We start from the raw sequence: 21668 nt of genomic DNA, 5'->3' as shown, positions 1-21668 counted from the left end.
AGGCTAAATGAGATATTGTTCAGTGTAGAAAAACAGTTTATCCACAGTTTTTAGCAATAAATTGGGAAATGTCTTTTAATCCCATGAAAAAAGACATAGTCCTGTTGTATTCAATGATTTTTTAAAAAGGATGAAATGTCATTTGTGAATTGCATTGAGTTTTCTCTGATTGTTCCCTGCCCAACTAAAGAAGTTTAAAATGTTGTTATTCACCTTGAAAATTACCATCTCTACTTCAAAGGGAAACTCTAAGAATAATTCACTTAATACTGCAAGGCACTTGTATGATAATAAGACAAATCTTAGATAAGATTTCTCTTTGCCAAAACCCTTTATATAATAAAGGAAATGATTGTTATGAAAAAAGGGCATAAAAAAGGATAAAGGGGTCCAAAGAATTTAGAGGGAAAAAAAAGCATCAAAAAGAAGGGTATTGATTGAATCCAGGGATGGAAGGTTCTTTTCAGAATAGAATTAGTTGGAAATGTATTGTTCTGGTATTTCACAAAATCTTTGCTGAGACCTGATGATACAGCAAAAGAGCTTGTTTTATCACAAGTCCAGCTCCTTGTGACACTCGTGACTCTCTCAGGTGGATTTGCTGATCTTTACCTGAACAAAGTGTTTCTATTTAGAATTTTGAAAATGAAATCAAATCCTTGTATAGGATGATCTACCTAATTTCCTGTTTTACCTTGAGCTCTCTCAGAGAACCAATATGGATGCAGAGTTACAAGGAACTGAGCAGGTAATTTCTCCTGCAATAACTCATCCTACAAAGTGGAGCAGCAGTGCCAGTCTCAGCTGACACTGAAGAAGGGCAAATGTCTCTCCTTTTCTACTTCTAATGGTTCTTCTATCAGTGTCCAGCCAACCTGGGGAGTTCTGCAGGTGAAAGGGACAAGAAGACAGCAAGGAGATATGACATGTAACAGAATTATACACTGTTTAGGAATAAAACCTGTCACTGTTTCCCCTACAAGATTTATAAATTTCTTTCTAGTTGCAGTGTGCATTAAGCTTTCCATATCCACACAATATGTGTGTATAGAAACAAGCTTTAATTTCTTCTTGAAATATGTAAAGGCAAATGATTTTGTAACCGTGAATACCCTAGTTTTCTGCTGTGGTATTAACAGCTTATATACATACATACTATCTTTGGTCCATGAAGATGGGGTCTATGCTCATTTGCATTTGTAAGAGGAGATCTTAATATTAAAATATTTCAAAAGCAATGAAATAGAGAACAGCTTATAGTTTCTGGGTCCTCTGACAATTAAGGTAGTGTGTTAGGTGTTTAGATCCTAGGACTGCACAGTGGGCAGTTTTGATTGAATTGTCTAAGCTGTACCACTGATTTGCTGATAGAACAAAGTCCATGCTTTCTTTTCTTCAGATAATTAATAGGGTAAATACATCATGGGTACATCCTGAACATTCATAAAAGATCTCTTCCATGAAAATCAGGTGGAATGACAAGGCATATATCATCACAAGAAATTAATTACTATATATCTAGCTCAAGGAACAACTTAGTAAAGAGAGCTTGAAGATTGATAGAGTTGCTGACCAGAAGACAGGAAACCAGAACTGATGCAATGAAGTTTCTTCCAAACTATCCAATCTGTCCCATCTATCACCTATTTTTCCTAATCTGTTGCTAAAAGATTAGGAGATAGACAGATGTTTTACAGATCTGGGTTTACAGGCATGGGTTATTGCCCATGATCAATAGTTTAAACTTTCATGGGTCTTGGAACTATTTTTCTGAGATACGTTATCTTTGATAACAACAGGACATTGTGGAGGAAATAGCTATTCAGAAAGTAAGAGAAGTGGAGTACAGGGTCAGCTTCATAGCAGCTGCACATAGTAACTTGTACAATTAGATTGTCTCAGAATTGGGAAAAGCATCTTTTTGTTTCTTTGTATATTAATTCAAACCTTTTGTAACATTGTCTCTAAAATAGAAATAGTATCACTTTCTGCACGTTGGAACACTTCTAGGACATGGAATGTTAATTTTTTATTATTTGGTGTGTGCATCTTTATCAAATTATTTAAAAGAACAAAAAAACTGTTTCTTTTTTTACCTGTGACTAAACTGGATACAATTAGTGGCAGGACCAGCATTTGCAGCATTCTCATGAGTAGTTCTCCTGGAAATGAAAAGTACTTGACTTCCCGATAGCTCATCTTATATGATCGGAGAGAAAATCCAAGGATTACACCTGAAGAGAGGGAAAAGACATCATGACTTACTCTTCTAAAGTAGTAGTAACATCTGAACATAAATATCTGTATAGTACTTACTTGATGTATCTGATTGTAACATGCAGTTTTTATTATGCCCCAGAATGCACTCCTGATTTGCTCTCTCAGATATCAGCTACTATTATGAGTAGTCCTAATGAAGTCATTAAATTATTTTTCACTGTGACAGATTCAAAAAGTTCATTCATATTCGTGCTGCTATTTTTTTTTATTTTTTTTTTTTAAATTAAAGGTACGTCTTGAGCATTAATGAAAACAAAACAGTCCCTGCTACTGCAGCCAAGTGCTTTGACTTCTGGGATTTTGAGTATAATCATATATGCAACGCAGATACACACTAGCTACCAATCTTCGGAAGTCTTGTCCATGTCTGTTTACTCTGTGAGGCCTGATCCTGTAGATGTGCTTCAGATTGGATGAGATAACCAGGACAGACGTATTTGAGAATCCCCTTGTGGTTAGGTCTTTACACAACAAAACAGCATCAGGAGGTAAGTAGCTTTACACAGGCCTACCTTCAGAAACACAGGCACTTGCAAAGGAACAGCTGATCGGGGTTGGAAGGTCTTACTGGATGATTAAGTGGTGGGTTTCAACGCCTGAGGGAGTGGCGTAACGGAATGCCTGGATCCATTTATCTTGCTGCTAACAGATAAACGGTGCCTGAGATATATTTACAAATGGAAGCCATAGATGGGCTGACATGTGGCAACCTAAACTTCTCAGCTAGAACTTTGTAGATTTTGTCCTGTACTTGCCACCAACTGCTTTATTTGCTTATTTGGTTAATTATTTGCTTAATTGACATAACTAGCTACAATTTACTGAATGTTAAATGGTTTGGTACCTATCTGATGTAGGTCTTCTATATCCAGCCAGGATCTGGAATACTCCTTAACTGTACAGTTGGTGAAACTCAGCTATCCCTCCTTCCCATTCCTGACTTCATGTTCTTCCCCACTGTCTGGTACTGGCATTTGTGCTAATTGTGGCTGTATAGAAAGCTGGATTAGAGAATTGATCCTGCTGCAAAAAGAATTTATTTTACTGTGTTAATTTTCAGCCAGGTCAGTTCCTTGAGGTAATTTGTTTGCGTGACTGCACAAGTGTTGGTATCTTCACAAGGGAATAGGTTGAAATGTGCCTTGGAGGAGAGTGGGACTGCTCTTTTTGGCAGATAGGCAGACTTACATTTCCTAAAACTTTTCATGAAACTGCATTCTGAGTGATGTTAGGCAACAGAGCATTCAAGCTCACTTCTAGATTGTGTTGGAACTCAGGTACATCCTGAAAATGCCGTAATATTGAACACTTGTGGAAACTGCTAGTTCCAATTCTTAATCACTTTGTGGTTTTGTTTTGGTTTTTTTTTTTTCCAAATCCGATTTTAGATTGGTACATCCATACAGCAGATAATATCTTCATGCCAAATTTTACTAGCTAAAATATGTCCTTATGCCTCCTACATCAGCTTATTGCCATCTGCTGATGTAAGGAAACAGCTATAACTCTCATGTTAGTGACACCTGTCTGTCTGATCATGCTGTTAGGGACTTAAGCAGGCTGGTTAAATTAGAGGAGTCCAGAAATGTCTTGTGTAGGACAGAAAATCTCAGTGTTACAGGACAGGAGAAAAGTGATTAAAGCACAATTGGAACCAAGCATGGTGTTCACACTATGGAAGAGAACAGTGGGACTAGAAGGCATTTGTTTTAGTCTCATTCATGTTCTATAGACTCAGGTAGTCAAAGTGTATTTTGCATAAATGATTTTTTTAGGTAAAAGTAGATCATAAACTGCATAGAGGAAGGGCCTCTGAATTATTCTTGATTAAAAACCTGCTTTAGAGTTTCCCTTCTTTTCAATAAGGTTTTAAATTCCATTGCACTGTTACTGATTATTCTCTTTTTATATGGGAAACACATTTCTCAGATATAAAGAATCCATCTGGACCTTTTGTTTCTGCACTTAATGAGCACTACATTTTGACAACTGGATAACAAGCAAATAGAGCTAGACCAGTTCCTTACTTAGGCCACAGTCCTGCAATTAGTTCCACATGAATTAATCTCTGCACTAGTACAAAGCCTCACTGACGTTAGTAAGGGTTTCTGAGGCTGCTATAAGAACTAGTCCTTATGCTATACTATAAGGGCTTGATCATCTGGTCCACTACTGTCCAAGCAGTACAAAGTGGCCTAAGAGAGAATCAGGGTCTGAGCAGGGTCTGAGCAGGGTCTGAGGAATGAATATTATCGGTAGTGAGAGTAAGTTTCTGAAGCTCCATGTAAACCTCTTGAGCCAAAAATTATTGCTTTTTTTGTCCTAAATTGCTCTGTGCATAATTACAGGGTTGCCCAGCACTGTAGTTTATACAAAGAATTTCTGCGATGTGGAAAAAATGTGCCCTGGTAGTGTATTCTGGTGAACTGGGTCAACACCTGATAGTTACTGATACTTCAGCCTTAATCTTAGCACTGCTATTAATTTATGTGCAGTCATGCCTAAGCCATAAGAACTTTTCTCAGACTCAGTTTCCCTTCTTGTAAAATAGATATAGTAGTAGTTGCTTCACAGATGTTTCTGAAGATTGTGTTCACATAGTGAACAAGAGGGAATTCTTGTGTTCACAGCACAATGATGATTTAATGATAGACACAATGACAAAGTATCAAATCAGGAAGTAAGACCTGGTACTAAACTTTTGGAAGATGTGCAGTATTTCAACAACCATCCATGTCTCTGTGTGTCGTAAGAGTTTTAGTGCTTAGCACCCTCCACGATCAAGACTGAGAAGATAAAAGACTGGAGCCGGCCTTTCTCAGTAAAAGTTTCAAGTTTCTGATTAATTCTCAAAATTGTAATGAAACAAAGCCTTGTGTGAAACAAGCTCCCACAACCTGTTGTGCTGGTTTCTGTCTACCCTTTGTAATAGAAAAGAACAACTAATCAACGCTACCAGAGCCTGACTTCTCAAATGGCAAATGGTGTACCATTTGTGCACTGCAGGGAAGAGTAGATTTCTCGGCAGAATTTGTTAGACTTTTTCTGGACAAAAATCAGTTGTGCTTGTTTAAGTTAAGGAGCTGAATTTGATACATGTGTATAGTGGTATAATAGATGGAATAATTTATACAGTTCTTGTTCTTGTCAGTGATATAGTCAAATTTATGGAAAACTTGATTTGCAGGTAATCCTGATGACAATCAGAATAATCCTTGAACTAAACTATTTTATTGCATTTTTATGCTGATGTAGATGTTAAAAATAAAATTCAATCTGTATGAACACAGTGAAGAGGGGATTTAAAACTTGAAAGGAGCAGAAGGTGATAATAATTCTGACAGTGATGGAAATGGGATGGGAATCACAAAAATGGCAGATATGATCTGGGATTGCTTATTTGTAAGATAGGAAGACATTGATGAATGACCTAGAAGTGAAACAATACCAGAACGGAAACAATAAAGTCTTTATGTCAGGCTTTAAAAACTATGGGCATACCTGTAATTGCTAAGAAACATACAACCTTCTACATAAAATTTCTTAAATGGATTAGCATCCAAGTGTGATGAAGTGAGCATTAAATTCAAGGTCTGAAGCAGCAAGATAAAAATTAATACTTTTGTAATACTCAGTTTTTTATGAATAGATTTGTTATGGAGATAGTTGTTCTTTTTTGTTTGTTTGTTTTTTACAAAAAATGTGTTGTTGTGATCTACCAGAGTATCATAAACTTATATATAATTTCCTAAATTGAACTTGAAAATGAACTTTAAAATCCTCCATGGAGAAAATGAAGTTCTTAATTGTATTACAAAATACCTTGGTCTCACAATGGTAGAGAGCTATTTTACATGATTCTTTGTGTTGCATAGAAGAAATAGGTTTCACACCTACACAGGGGTTTAAAACACCACATCAGTAAAAAAAACCCCAACCGTAACCCTTAGAAGATGAGAGATGGGGCTTTACTCAGATCTAAATGCTCATTCAAGAACTTTAGGGCAGCTTAAGTCTATCCTCCTCCTTGGCCTACTTAGAAGAATTAGATATAAAACTTCAATAAAGAGAGAGGATTGGTTTTTTCACTACTTCAAATAATCCATAATTTTAAGAGAATAAGGAAGCTCCTAATTAGCATGATGTTTTTAAGTGAACAATAGCAGCAGTTTTGTTAAATAAGTGAAGTCTCAATTTTTCAAATGAATCCTTATGAGCTTCGGGTCTTATCTTGTTTCAGAAACACACAGGAATTAAGACCATACCATTATTTGGAGTTAGTATTTTTTAAATGCCCGTGCTCTCTACTGTATTTTCATGCAGCAAGTAGAAAATCTAGCAGTATTACTTTTTAATTGATCAAAAATCACTCAAGCATATTTCAAGAGGAAATTACTAGGTGGGATATTCATAACAGTGCAAGAGCTGCCTTTTCCATATTAGTGCTTGCCAGTTCAAACAGAGCACATCAGTAAGAGTTACATACACTTATGCTCTTTACCAGTAAATCTCAAAACACTGTTAAATGAGGTACAGACTTACTTTTTCTTTTCCAGCAGGAAACAGAAAACTTCATAATAATTGGAAAAGAATACCTTAAACTAGGTAGAATGGTGCACTAAAGTAACAGCTGTTGATAGTGCTCTTCCAGAAAACCTTGTAACCAGCAAGCAAATAACATTTTATTCTATAACAGAAATTGGGCTAGAGCCAGGCAGAGAATCAGGCTCCTGCCAGTTTAATGGGACATTGTGTATTTTTGTTAGCTGCACAGCCATTTCATTCTTATGTTCCTGCAGAGCTCTGGAATGAATGCTTTTGTTCTTTGGGTCATTTGTTTCTGCTTAATTTACCATTTTGTTCTGACACCTTTTCTTCTAACAACCGGTTTCAGATAAGGCTGCAACTGTATTTACTTGAGACAAACAGGTAAATAAATAACTTCTTTAGTGATAAGAAATACTTCAAGTTGCCGACAAAATCACAACTGTTCCTAGTCTCTTTCTTTGCTTGCCACAAGAACCACAGACTCACCAATTCACTTGCATGCTTTTGATTTTAATCTTTTTTCCCCCCCTAATTTTACATGGAACCTTCTCCCCACCCTCACCCCCCTTGTATATCACTAGCTCCTTCCTTACTTCCTGGTTTTCCTTTTGTACATAGGGAGGTATGTTCCCTTTAAAACCTTTTTATTGAAGCTAAATACTGGGTACCTAAACAAAATATTCAATACCAAAATACTGCAGCAGACTTTTTTTGTGATTGTTGTGTTACTTTTACTAATTTTATCTTAAAGATTAGCTTTTATTCTGCTAATTATTGTTTTGTAGCTACCTACTTACTTTTTTTACTCAATTCATTTAATTTAGGACTGCAGCAGAGTTACTACTGCTCTTAAGCATTTGAGAACTACTTCTTGTATTATACAGTCATCAGTGCTGCCTTATTACACTTCTGTGACCTTTTTTGTCTTAAAGGTGTAAGATTATGACCCTCTTTAAAGGTCCTTCACACAAAGTATATTTGATGGGATAACCTAAAAAGTGCTTTATGAGTCTTCATTCCAAAAAAGGAGAAATGCCCGTGGTTCAGGAGAGACAATTACAGGCTCTTTTGTCCAAGTCGTGTGGTAGGCAAATAACTAAGGTAAGGAAGGCATTCAAGGAAGAGACTACAGTTTAAGCTGACCTTTTTTATAGAATAGAATAGAATATTTTCCATTGGAAGGGACCTACAACAATCACCTAGTCCACCTGCCTGACCAGTTCAGGGCTGACCAAAAGTTAAAGCATGTTATTAAGGGCATTGTCCAAATGCCCCTTAAACACTGACAGGCTTGGGGCATCAACCACCTCTCTAGGAAGCCTGTTCCAGGGTTTGACCACCCTCTCCATAAAGAAATGCTTCCTAATGTCCAGTTGAAACCTGCTCTGGTGCAGCTTTGAACCATTCCCACGCGTCCGGTCACTGGATACCAGGGAGAAGAGCTCAGCACCTCCCTCTGCCCTTCCCCTCCTCAAGAAGCTGCAGAGAGCAATGAGGTCGCCCCTCAGCCTCCTTTTCTCCAAACCAGACAAGCCCAGAGCCCTTACTTCAATGCACGTGTACTTTAGATACTGAGGTGAGCGCATTTGGGGGCTAAACCAGGGAGAAACTATTTTTTACTGGGTTGATTTTCTGCCAGATTAGTTCCCTAGACAGGTTTACCACTGTGCTAGGTGATGGTGGTGCTGGTGTGATGGCAAGAGAGGAAAGCAAACATTTGGGGGTGGAAATACACAGCCAGAGACAGAGGTAGGACTGGCTTAATCAGTCACAGAAACATACCCTTAAGCAACCAGTTATTCTTCCTATGGCAACCCAGAATTGGAGCTAATAGGCAGCTTAAAATTCCTTTAATTCTCTTCTTCTGAGGCTGAATTTAGAGGAAATGTTTTCCACATGAACTTGCTTGTCTGTTTCAGACCTGAAGAAGACCAAGTATCAATTGGCTTAATAAACTAGCTGTTATTGCTCTACAGCTCTCATCTGACAGAGACCCAACAGAGAATCTCACATGTATAGGTGTATATATTTTTGTGTGATATGTTCCTTCTCTTTTAACTGGATGATGCCAGTGCACTAGAGAGCTTAAGGACCTGTGCTCCAAATAGCTCTTATAGGCGGCTATATTGAAGTGGAATATGGGTTAATTTGGACACAAATGGCTACCTCTCCTTTGCTTGAGAGATATCATGGGGCGAGTCATGGGAGAAGTATCGCAGAAGAGCTAGATGTCCTAGACATGATTGGGATCCAGAAGATCGCAATGATATGGTATGTGATGGTCCTTGCAGCAAAGTGATAACTTCCAACTGGTTGACTTAATTCTGGTGGGAAGAATGAACTACCTGGTCTGTCTGTATATAAAACACATATCTACTTTAATCAGGATGCAGTATACTTTTTGTGCACAAATGGACTACCCGTGGTAGTTCTGGATGGCACATACTGATTTGTAGCACTTTCTGGGAGTGCTAAAGTCATTGCCCACATGCTACGGAGTCTACTGTGCACATACACATGCACTCTGGGGCTCTCTGAGACTTCCAGAAATCAAGCAATTTACCTGAAGCTCCTACCTCAATTAAGCTGTGAAAGATCAAAAAACATCAGCCAAAAGAGCCTCCAATTCCACCTGGACAGAATTCTAAGCCTGTAAAAAGAGACACGTCCAGAGAAGAGCAAATGTATAGTGAAGTAAGAGTTACATTGATGTCAAGGAGTTGTTCCCTGCATCAGAAGGGAAGTTAGTGTGTTACCTTTGCTCAGGGGTCATGAGAGTGCCTTGGTGCTCTCAGCTATACTGAGGAGAGACAGAGCTGCAGTGTTGCAATCACTGTGCATCAGGAACCCCTGCCTCCTGAACCTGACCCTGAAGATTTGCTTTATCCAGTGGGAGCTATTACCTGCCAAAAAATAACAACAGACTTCTAACATCACTATTCAGTTACAATTTGCAGAGATCTAGAGGCATTTTATAATATGCACGTATTTTATGGGCATTTAGAGCTATATTAACACAGATACACAGCCACTTAATTCACAGCTCAAAATTAAGACACTCAAAACCTCTGCTTGCCACTGCCTAACTCTGGAGGTGCCTGAAATCCTGAAACACCTTTATAGCTATGGCTGGGCATGGGCGTGTTGTCCTTACTTGCAGACACAGCAGCCCCTCCTTGGATTTTGTGGACAGAGGCATACAATTAAAATGGGGAGTCTGAAGCTGTAAGGAAGAACTGATGTAACTAAGAAATGAGTAAAATCACTGTTTTATGGAGTACTGCCTAAACCAGGATGCTTCTTATACCAAATCTGAGGATGTAACAGCATCCAAGTGCTGTTAAAAAGTTTTTTTAAAAAATCACTGAAATCTGTCCTTTGCTACTTCTTGGCTCCAGTATTACACTCATACATTTTTTTCCCTTCTTTCTCTAGTTATTTGGTTCATTTGCCCTTCTTCCCCAATTGGAAAGTGATTTTCTTCTTTTGAGAACATCTCCAAAAGATTGTTCTCTTTTTATCCAACTTCTGCTTCTGTGTTTGCTTTCAAATTTTTTCGTAATTTTTCCCCATGTTTTCCTTGAACTCTTTCTGTATTTATTTGTCATCTTTGGTTTCTCTTTTGTTATTATTTGTAAGACAAGCAATTGCGTGGCATTTGTAGAGGATTTGGAATGAAGAAGAGTTTTCACTGCTGGCACTGAAGCAGACTGTTCTTTATGGAATAGGGACATTATTCCTGATTTCATCCTCAGATAAAAGGCTTTATTGAAAGACAAACTACTCCTAGTTTCTGCACTCTTATTAGTCTCTGAGCTATAGAAAAAATACTTTTGGTGCAAAGAATAACAAATAATTCCATCAAAAATCAGGAATTCTCTCTTACTATGCATATGAAAAGACCAAGCATTCACAATGTATGCCAGATTATATTTTGTGAAGTATTATTTAGAATTATGGTACTACTCGGTGCTTTACAAATTTACTGTAATAACTGTTTTTTTCATGCCTGGGTTTACTTTGCTGCTTCACCGTCTTGACTAATGTTAATGTTTTTACTCACATAAAGAATAGTTCCCTACAGATAAGAAAGTTGCTCTCTTAAAATTTACATATTTCCTTTCTTACCTTTACATTTCTTTCTTTCCTGTTTTTCCTCAACTGGGAGCTGACAGTCCTTAACAGCAGCAAATTCTGTTTTTCTCTACTACAGTTTCAGCTGCCCATCTGTATTGTTTTGTCTTTTTTACAGTATAGTAACATTGAGGAATTGCAGTCAATGAGACTGAGGTCCCTCAGTGCCAAGAACTTTGTGCAAACATGCTCAGAAAACAGAGCTGTACTCTGAAGAACTTCTAGTGTAGTTTAACAGGGAGCCTGAGGTTAGACCTTGATAGTTGCCTTTATTTGGTTTTTTATTTCCACCTTAGACATACACTACAAAACAGTTCACTGTAGGCTTGGCTTCTTGATATGCAGTTTTACACCATCATTTGTCGGACATTCAAATTATGCATTTATATCTCTATGGAGCTAGTCCAACTTTTAATTCCTACAAAACCACCTGTTAATTTAGCTTAGTGCTCATAGTCTAAATCTGTAACTGTGATGTTTGCCACTGAGGATTAAGTATTTTTTTGAATCAAGATCTGCCTATGCTAGAACTGTTTGGGTCATGGAACATAACTCATGTGGCAGACTTTCTTAAAAGATTTTAAAGACTCTTTTTTATCCAGTATTCTGCTGATACGTGCAAACAACCTGGACAGACTGAGAGCATTTCCTGTTGTAGAATACAAGACTTTTGGCATACCAGGTGTAAGCATTACCAGAATCCTTTATTTAGGTTTGATTTACCATTCAGTAAGTTCTTTCAATAAGCAAATCAGGTTCGTGACTGAAATTCATGGAATCACGTTACCATCTTTTTAAAAATATAGCTAGGATGCTTTCAGCCCCTAGCTGTTTGATTTTATTAGCTGAGCCACTTCATCCCTAAAAACCTCAATATGACTATGAAGCTATTCATAACTAAAACCTTCCATCTATTTAGTTTACTGGTCAATACCCTCTTTGAACACATGAATTTCCAAAAGTGTTTTATTTCAGTTGATTAAAAAGAGGTCTTATGCCTAACTTCTTGTGAGTTAACTCACCTGAAGGATATGTTGTAGCATAGAGGATTGAATTAGAGGTAGCCTCCATATAGGTTATGATACCTCTCTTCTCACTATTAGGTGTTATTCAGAATGGCAGAATTTCCCTATCTTAAAGGTCACAAAAACAGCAAAGGGAAACTAGCACCTGGAACGATACTTAATTACATAGTAAGCACCTGAGTCCAAATTGTGACCTTCAGAGTCCCTCTAGATAAAAAAAGCTTAGTTCTGGAAATCTATAAAGTTAATGGGCACTTCGTTTGTTTTGGAAGACCCCTCAGTTCTCACCGTTCTGCTTGTGTTTTTCCCAGAATTGCCATGACCTAAACATCTATTTGCCTAGTTCCAGGCTAAGTCATGGGAATCTAGAAACTGAACATGACTGACACACACATGAGGAGGATCACCTGGATTTGGGATGCCCTGTGTTCCTGTTCTTGCTCGAAAGATTACTTCACAACTTGAAGCTCCCTGTTACAGATGAGTGATTTAGCCATTAGGTTAAAACATCATGCCACCTTTTGCTCTCTTGACTTATGTATTTGCCTTAGAAGTGTTGCATTTCCTTCTGCCTGATGACACAACTTTGAAAGGAATGGTGGAATTGCATCTTCCTGTAACTTGCCTTTTGAAAGGAAAAGTGTAAGCCAATTTCTCAAGTGCTGCTAACACCATTCCCAAGGTGAGGGCTCTTGTGCTTCTGGATCTTGACCAGGTGAAAATATCTGGCATGGTCTTGTCTCACTCAGAAAGGACTGGGAGTAGGAATGCAAACCTGTTTGTTTGTTTTTTCTGTTGTTTTTGTTTTTTTTTTTCATTCCTGGCAAGTTTTAGGCAGTTACGTGCTTAGCTTGTGGACTTGTGGGGTTACCCTTTTGAGTCTCCTAACTCTTGCTCATGCACCAAAAAGTCACCCAGCTTTGAGATTTGGATTCCATATGTAGCTTCTTTTGCTTATGTTTTAGGCTTTGAAGGACTAGATTGTACATCCATGTTTGTTTAATGTATGTATTCCCACGTCAAAATTCTTTTAAAAGACATCAAAATATATGCAGTAGCCTTATTTATCAACTGCTTTGGTTAGTACTCCAAGGAATTCCCTGATTAATGGTCTTGCTATATTCATACAAAGGCAATTTTATGCTTTTTTTTTAATTTAGTCCTTGTGAATAGTAAAACCGGACCATTTACTAGAGTCAGTTTGACGGACCAGCTTATGTTTCAGTGTAAATAATGTTTAACACTTAAGCCCCATCTTTTATAGACTTTTTTTGAATAAATGAAGTTTCAGTTATGTCAAGTTACAGTAGACGGTGAAAACCAAGTACACACTTTGTAACTGTCAAGCTGATTTCCATTTGTGATCTTCTATCCATGCCAATAGAAAATACATACAAATTTTAAGCAAGAAAATACATTTCTTCAATGTACCAAATTGAACAAGAATTCAAAAGTGGATATAACTGCTGCTAAGAGAAACAACTTGGGAGAACAATCACAAAATATAAGTAACAGTAACACTTGGTTATCTTCCTGATTCTTCTGTTATCCTTCTAGTTTTCTTTGCCTCTTTTCCTCCTTTTAACTGTTTTCCTTTTTGCTGTTGTACAGTTCACCAGACCTATTATGTTCCTCTTTTTTAAAAAAATGCCATATAAAATCTATTATCAAAATAAATTTCTTTTGTATGGATTTTAAAAAGTTACACCCTCTGTGGTTTCATCCTGTTGATTAAACGTACAGTGTCAGTACAGCTTCAAGTCTGGTTCGTTGACATAATAAATGGAATAATCCAGCTCTCAGTAAAATTTCTCTAGAACAATTTCCATTTGTTCTTTCCCTGTTTTCCATAGTTTCTTCCCTATTCCATAACCTCTGTTTTTTTTATTGTATCAATGACTACTTTAAAACTCCTTGGCCAGCATATTCTGTGAACAACACAGTTGGAGAAATTAGTGTGAGTGAAAAAAATCTCTTAGCTCCTCACTATTTTTTTTATTTATCACTTGCATTGCCTTATTGCTCCAAAGCTCCGTTGAACTGAGCTGTAATATGCTGAGAAACAAATATATGACAAAATATGTTAAATCTCAAAGAAGTTGAGTTGTAATCTGAAACTGAATGAAATACAAAATCTGAAAGGAATACACAGTAAAATAAAAGAATTGGGAGGATGGACAGTATATACACAACTAATGTGACTTCATGTATTATTTTATGGAGTTGGTGGTTCCAGAACATTGGATTTTTTTAACAAGGCATGAAAAAATAAAAAAGTCAATATCTCTCAGCTGCTGATCTAGAAGTCAATACTACAGTACAAATTATCACATCACCTGCATTTATATCTTACTTTTTTAGCAGCCTTATTAACATCCAGAAGATCTCTTTATTTACGTCTCTTTAATATTGGATTTCCTTATACAGTTTTTCAAGTGCATTTTATCTTGATTCACCTACAAAATCAGTATTTTATAAAAATATGTTTTCTTCGGTGTCATAAAATCCCTGGAAACTTTTAGATGCCTGGTTATTTCAAGAAATTATGTGAGAAATTTAAGCCACATGAATGAAAGTTTCAGGGACTCATTCAACTGAACACGCCATCTTCAGCTACAGCTTCATTATGGTCAACTCAAATGCATTCCAGTGCAGATGACAACTCAATCTAGCTTTACAATAGCTAGGGTGCTAGTAAGGATCTAACAATGTTAAACATTTATGCAGCATACAAATCATTGGCACCTTGCTTGTGATTTTGTACGGCTTTGCAGTCGTCATAGTGACTACAGTGCACGCCTATTGAAAAGGACTGGCAAGCCCTAATACTAGTTCATTTGATGCTGAAATACCTTTTTAGTCCCCTTTGATGCTCAACACAAAATTTTTTTTGACAGTCTTTGAGATGACCACTCTTTCTGTTGTAACATATCTTTTGATAGCGTGATTGCCATATTCTACTGGCATTCAGGGAATTTTCTTGTAAAATCTTGAGAAAACATGTAAATATCCTAAACGTCTCATGCAGTTACTGTTCTGCATTCCACCCAGGATAGCCTTGAAATCTGCTTTGTAAGAAGTGGTATTATATAAATAAATTTAAATTTAATTTCTAGAGAGAGTTTTGAGAATTTCACCTTCCTTTTCACAAGCTGTATACAGAGTGCAGTGAATGTATGTTTCTCTGGATTGTTTTATGACGACTCAGACATACTACTTTTGAGCACCACTTTACAAGCCCACTATTTGACAATTTAGAGCACATAAGAAGGTGGTAAGGCTATATTTAGCACATTTTGTATCTTTACTGTGCATATATGCACAGCTGCTGTCTCCAGAATGCACAATTGTGATTCAAAAAGTAGCCAAGATTATTGTTGTTACTCTGTGCCACATATGGCAGTCCAACAACCAGTGCTGTTTCATTTCAGTAACAACAGAGTGCACGATAAGAAAGTAACATTTTGATAACAAATTAACATAATTTTATTCTGCAAGTAACTGCTAAACTAGCATGCTGTTCATATTTCACAGCCTGACTTTTATTACTGGCTACTTAATAGCAGAATTAAAGTTCTTTGTATTTCTATACTTTGTCTCCTTTTTGAAAAGGATCATCTCCTTTAAATTTTTAAGTGTTATTCTGGATCTTACAGTGTCCGTTTATGTTTTTTTCCCAAAATTACAACTATTTCTTAACTTCAGAAAGAATAAAGGTTTTGCTTAGCAATTTTTTCGGAGTATTACTTAGGAAGGTTTTGTCACTCAGTGAGAAAGCAATTGTGCTGGGCAGGTTCTTTAGGAGAGCACTGGGGCAGAGACAGCCTCTGAGTTCAGCATAAATAGAATTATTTTCTCCTTAGCTGTCCTCAAACTGTCCTGATTTTCTTGTATATGTCTTAATCTTTTGTATGGTATCACATTTCTCTCTGTATGTTTTAACGTATTGTCTCACCTAAGACTCACCTTCCACAGCTGTTTCTCCTATAGTGATGGATCTTTGCTTTGTTCTCATGCAAATTTTACCAAGGCTGCCTTAGGCACTCTATCCTGTTCTTTGTCAATGTGTAATGGGGTCAGATACCCTTCTCTGGGTATGTCAGCCTCAGTCTTAGGTGGATACAGAGGATCTGCCAGTAGCAGAAAAGATGTCACTTCAACACACAAGAAATTCTTTTTTGTGAGTGCTATGCAGGATTCTGTCTACCTGTGAATTGCAGACTTTTACTTCTTAGGACTCATTTTAAACTTTGTTCAGATCAAGAGTGTGTTGAGGTAGGAGAATCTGCTACTCTGCACAGCTTTTCACTGTTCAGATATTTTAAGGTTTTTGTGGTATTTTTGCCTTCTGTATTATGACGGATCATCTGCAGGCTTTATTTAACTATTTGCTTTTTTCAGGGACATAGGGACTTTCAGCGGACAGGTAGCCAGAAAACAGAACTGGATCCATTTCCATCCCCCTTGAATGTCCCCAGTGGACAGCTGCAGCATATAACTTCAGCAGTGTAAAGAGGATTTTAGCTAACAATTTGGAGATGTAATGGCTTCATAACTATGCAGAAATTGCTTTTTATAGTACTTGCTCCACAATCTCCCTCTACTTCACTGAGCCCCTCAATTAAAACAGTGTTTCTCTGTGAACAGCTTCTCAGGATCTCTGCTCAGCAGCTCTGTGTGTCTCGATCTTTCCTTCAGTACAAGTTCAGCATCCACAGGAGATTCTTTGGCATTTAGGAGTCCTGCCAGAGTAAAGTCTTGACTCCTGTCGTATTTTTGGAAAATGGGAGGTAAGTAGCAGAGAATCAAGACAGTCTGCTGAAGAAAGGGTATCAGAAAGGAAGGCATTTTGGGGACAGGATGATGGAGTTAAGTAGCGTGGGAGAGAGGGCACTGCCTGAGGTTTTGCCAGTAATTTGGCTAGCACTTCAAAGTTTGTAAGACTTCCTGCAGACTTTCCATGAGCCACCATGATCCCTAGCCTACCTTAAATTGCTCCTGGTCATCGTGACACTCTGAATTTACCAGTGGTCAGCTTCCCAAATTCACCTCACATAACTGTTCTCATCTATTGGTTCTGGCTATTGTGAAGATTGACTGCAGAAAACTAATTCAATATTTCTAGGTGTACCAGAGGAATCTGAAAAACTGCATCATAACTCACTTATTGGCCATGCTTTTCTCAAAGTTTCACAAAGGATTCAAAAGCAGCTTAAATTTCACTAAAAATGGCAGCAATGGTGACAATGACTGTGTTAGACAGACCCTACTTATGCGGAATGTAAAGTCAGAAGGACCTTCCTTGAGGTTTTTGGGAAACAGAGAATAGTGCTAAGTAATTCTCAACATGAATTATAATTTCTTGCATCTTCATCTTTAGGTTTTTATAGATTAATTGGTTTTGTATTGTAGCAACTAGTGAATTCAGTTTAGAATTCAGTTCAGAATAAGAGTAACAGCAGAAGTTAGGGTAAATGGCTATATTCCTCCTTATCATGTGAATGTCAGAAAATCTCTACTCTGCAAAATATCAGTATGCAACACAAACAAATGCATGTCACAGCTACCCACTTCATAACAAAGTGCATGTTTCCACAGACACAAACTCAAGTGCCTGGTATAAACTACAGTCCTGAAACTGGGCTAAGACATATGATCCTATCCACTTAACCTCTACTAGCATCAATCCTGCTCAGCAAAGAAACTGGAAATGCTCTATTAAATAAGCTCTTTCATGTCAGTCCCTTGACAAGAGGGGCCTGAAAGAAATGTTTCTGAAGAAATGCTGCTCTCTTTAAAGTGAAAATTTTGCCTTTCCTGAGTTTAGTCTTTATGAAAATTGCTGGACTTACAGCCCTAAAAACTGATGTCATCTGTCTGTTTAGATTACAAAGAGCATTAAGCATAATTTCTTGTAAATGATTCAACCCTCGCCTGAGTAGAGTTTGGTTTCCAACTACACTCACATCCAAGCATCCTCGATGAGACAGCCAGTGCTAATTGGTGGGTTAATTTCACAACATTGATTACTGTCTGCTAGGAAAGGGATCAAGCCCACCATCTGATTTTCCACAGATCACCAAACAACTGAGAGATGATAACAATTTAGTCCTTGCCAAATTAGACAGATGGAGTTTAACCACTGAGTGTTTTCCAAAATTTTAGCCAACTGTTGCCTACTTCTGACTATTTCCACAAAAGCAAAAAACTCTCCAAAACCCCAAATCTTACCTTTTTATGAGCTACCAAGTTTGAACTTACTGTTCCAATAATATATATACTGTAAAATTACACCACAAATAACAAATGTGAGAAAATTCTGGAATATTCCATCCTAGTAATGGGAAGACGTTTGTCCACATATTACACCAGGTATGTCTATAGGTTCATGAGCAGAATTTGAGCAGCTGGCTCATCCTAGGCTGCACATTTTCATTAGTTCTCCAACTTGTGTTCCAGCCTTACTGGCACTCTGCCATTGCTGTAGGTGGCAGTGGAGCTGTGGGCAGACTTTTATCACTAGGCATCTAAAGCTAATTGGAACATGCAATAAGAGTAAAAACACTTGTCCAGCCTACATTTCTGACCCCACATCACCAAATTTATGAGAGTCACACTGGAGCTAGATGACAGTGAAAAAATTGCAAGAGCACATTGGTCTTGTGCAGTATAGACAGGTGACAATCTAAGAATTGCATTCCTCCGAGGCTGGACAATGTTTCAAAACCTGCTTAATTTGTTCTGCCTTCCCTGACCATTGTAGATAAAATGTCTAAATTTTTTACCTCTGATAGTAATGGGGCTTTTGCATTGAACAAATTCTTATTTAGGAATTAAAAGCACTTGTGATCAAATACTGTTGATAAATATGAGAGGCTGACATTTCTGTTATAGCAACAAAAAGTACTTTATGATACCAATATGCAAATTAATATAATTATCTCCTGGAAAAAGACCACCAAACCTGAAATTAATTTAAAATAACCCTGCAGATGTGGTATCAAGCAACAATAATGGTAAGGCCCTAAAATTTTAAGTCCTAAAAAAGCCATAGAAACATAGCAAGCAGATTTATACGGAACAGCATTATCAAAGACATTAAGGCCTACATAGGCGCAGGATATATACCCTTATCTTTAAGTGCTAACATTTGGCTCTTCATGAGCAGATTCATAGTTTTATATTTTAAACTAATTAGAAAGTAAAAATGAAACTAGCACAGTAAAGCCATAATATTCTTGCTCACACTATAATGAGTTGTATTTCATGAAACATAGTGTCATTTAAAAAATCTGTATTTAAAGGAAAATTACCAAAAGTGATCATGTAATTATATAAAGGAAAATTTGTTCAAAAAATTGTATCTTTTTCTCAGAAGATTCTCTTTCTAATGTAAATTCAAAATGTGTAGCAATATTTTAAATTTACATTTTGGTGCATTCCAAATCTAAATGCTGTTTGATGTTCTGGATTCCTTTCCATATACTCTAAACAGGCATTTAATCAGGTGCTATCTCGTAGTCCTTTGAATAGGTAGCATTGTCATTGTTGCCCCAATTGCCTCTGAAAGATGCATGTGTAAGATTGTGAGTGACTTAGAGAGCATAAGCTTGTACTTAGGTTTGACTGTTTTGCATTTATCAAGGGAAAACTGAAACAATTGAGGATCTAATATATACCTTTGCTTAGAAATGTCACTTCATTTCATTCATTGAGGACTTCTGTTTCTCATTGCAAGGTGTTATTTTTTGATAGATTAGGTAAATAAAAGTTACATCCTGTGCATTTTGCTGCAGCCAGCTTTGGTAGAAAAAGATTTCATTGAAAACATTCAATTCAGTTATTGTATCTGATTCTTTAAGAGAAGAATCCATAAACCAGCTAATTTTTTTCACCAAAATTCTCCTTAGGAATACTAGAATAATTAAAATGGCTCTTCCCTAAACTTCAACATGCAGCTGTCAAAGCCAAAACTCCCCAAGCCAGAACATTCTTATCAGTGCAGAAGAATTTGGGATCTCATTTGTAATGCAAATCACCCAGGCAAATCGTCATTGTCAAATGCATTGGAGAACAGAATATTCCTATTGAACAAATTACTCACCAAGAATCACAGCAACAACCGTGAAGAGCACAAAGGCATTCCTCAATAAATAACTTTTAACATCATCCTTTGTTATGCTCTGCACTTTTTTTTTTGCCAAAAGTGTACGTTTCCGGACTCCTTGTTGAATGCGTTCCATCCTACTTCCAGATTTTGGATCTTCTCCGTTGCCTTTAGTCATCTATCTTGCAGAAAGTTTTCTTTTACAATTAACTTCTGTCGATATCCCTTCTGAAAAATGGAAGACTCTTCCGTGGGAGGTACTGGAGAAACCTGCAAGACAAGAAAATATTGCAATGAGATTTTAGAGGAATGATTAGCTGTATGTTTACATGCAAGCAAATATTCTTCATGTTTCAGTAAAACTTACATTATTTGCAATATCGAAGTTGCTTATTGCAGTTTTTGATAAATAGCCTTAATGACTATTAAAGAACTCTTTGAAAGAAGGATAATATAGACTGATCAGATATGTGTCCTCTGTCTTCAGAAATTAATCTGAATTGCTGTCATGCTGCAAAACCCAGGAGTAACTTTTTTTGTGGTTGCTAGAGATATACTAATGTAAAATTACTACACTTTGTAGAAGCATAAGGTGCTATAATGTTTAAAACTATCTGTCAGGCTTGCTTTTCATCTGCTTAGCAGGCCCATATTATTTGAAAAAAATTCTAGCTCACCTTCACATTAACCATCGGAGAGAAATATTTTGCTTGAGCTGATATGTTTAAAATATTCTGCATTTCAGATGTTTTTAGATGGTTGAATTGGCTGAATTCCTCCTTTTCACATGGCAAAACGCAGCAGGAATAGTTTATTTATCCCTCAACCACTACTTAGAAGATAGGCCTTTGACAGTTTTATGTTGATAACATTCATCTTTGAAGTGTATAAACTATTCAGAGCACATCTGTAGAACATCAGAAGTTATATCCCACTTAGCTTGTTGCTTCAGACTGTAATACAAGTTCACATTGCAAAGTAATGCTTAGCTTGGCCTGACAGCAATTATGGGGATATAATCTGATTTTAAGAAATCACAAACTGAATCAATATTAAAATGCCTTGGTATTAAAAATCCTTCATTAGGACATTAATTTTCATTTTAAAATGCATTTTTTTTTTTTGTGGCTGCTTGGTATGAATTTATTTAATAATGGAGCCTGCACAAAGGTATTTTCCAGACTGAGAATCCCACTTTCTGAAGTCTTAGTTAATACACTGGCATGTTTTTACGAAGAAATTAGAAATTAATAAATGGATAGAGTTAGTTGCTTCCACTGAAATCTCTTTCCGTTTATACACAGTCCAACTCTAACATCTTATTTGTAATAAACCTAGTATCTAAATACCTTTTTTTAGGAAGCACTTAGAATAGAAATATACAGGGTTTTCAAATGGCATGTTTTAAAGGAAATACCATGTTGTAAAAAATTTATTTTGATGGGATTTGATCACTGCTTCTACCATATGTTTCAAGATTGGCATTTTAGTGCAATATCTTCTCTGAATTTTAACAGATTGCTATATGCTTTGCTTCTTTAGAGAGTGGAAACATTCTGAGACTGAGCTAGATG

The 21668-nt window shown here is 36.9% G+C and overlaps 1 protein-coding gene across 4 annotated transcripts in view; it reads right to left on the bottom strand.

The window, feature by feature from the left end:
* SLC1A3 (solute carrier family 1 member 3) overlaps positions 1-20272 on the bottom strand; it is a gene marked incomplete at both ends in the record, with an annotated part of 68996 nt that extends 48724 nt beyond the window's left edge. For 3 of the 4 annotated variants that reach the window (XM_082335836.1, XM_082335837.1, XM_082335839.1), the window contains 2 exons: positions 2097-2234; positions 20092-20272. In XM_082335836.1, coding sequence (XP_082191962.1) covers positions 2097-2234; positions 20092-20272 — 319 coding nt within the window. The remainder of the gene's footprint in view (positions 1-2096; positions 2235-20091) is intronic. The other variant, XM_082335838.1, reaches the window with a different exon arrangement.
* Between the last annotated feature and the right edge of the window lie 1396 nt (positions 20273-21668).

This window comes from Platalea leucorodia, assembly GCF_965183815.1.
Source record: "Platalea leucorodia genome assembly, chromosome: Z".
In the NCBI taxonomy this organism is placed as follows: domain Eukaryota; kingdom Metazoa; phylum Chordata; class Aves; order Pelecaniformes; family Threskiornithidae; genus Platalea; species Platalea leucorodia.
Note: the sequence above shows the minus strand (reverse complement) of the source record. Positions and strands in the feature narration are given on the sequence as shown.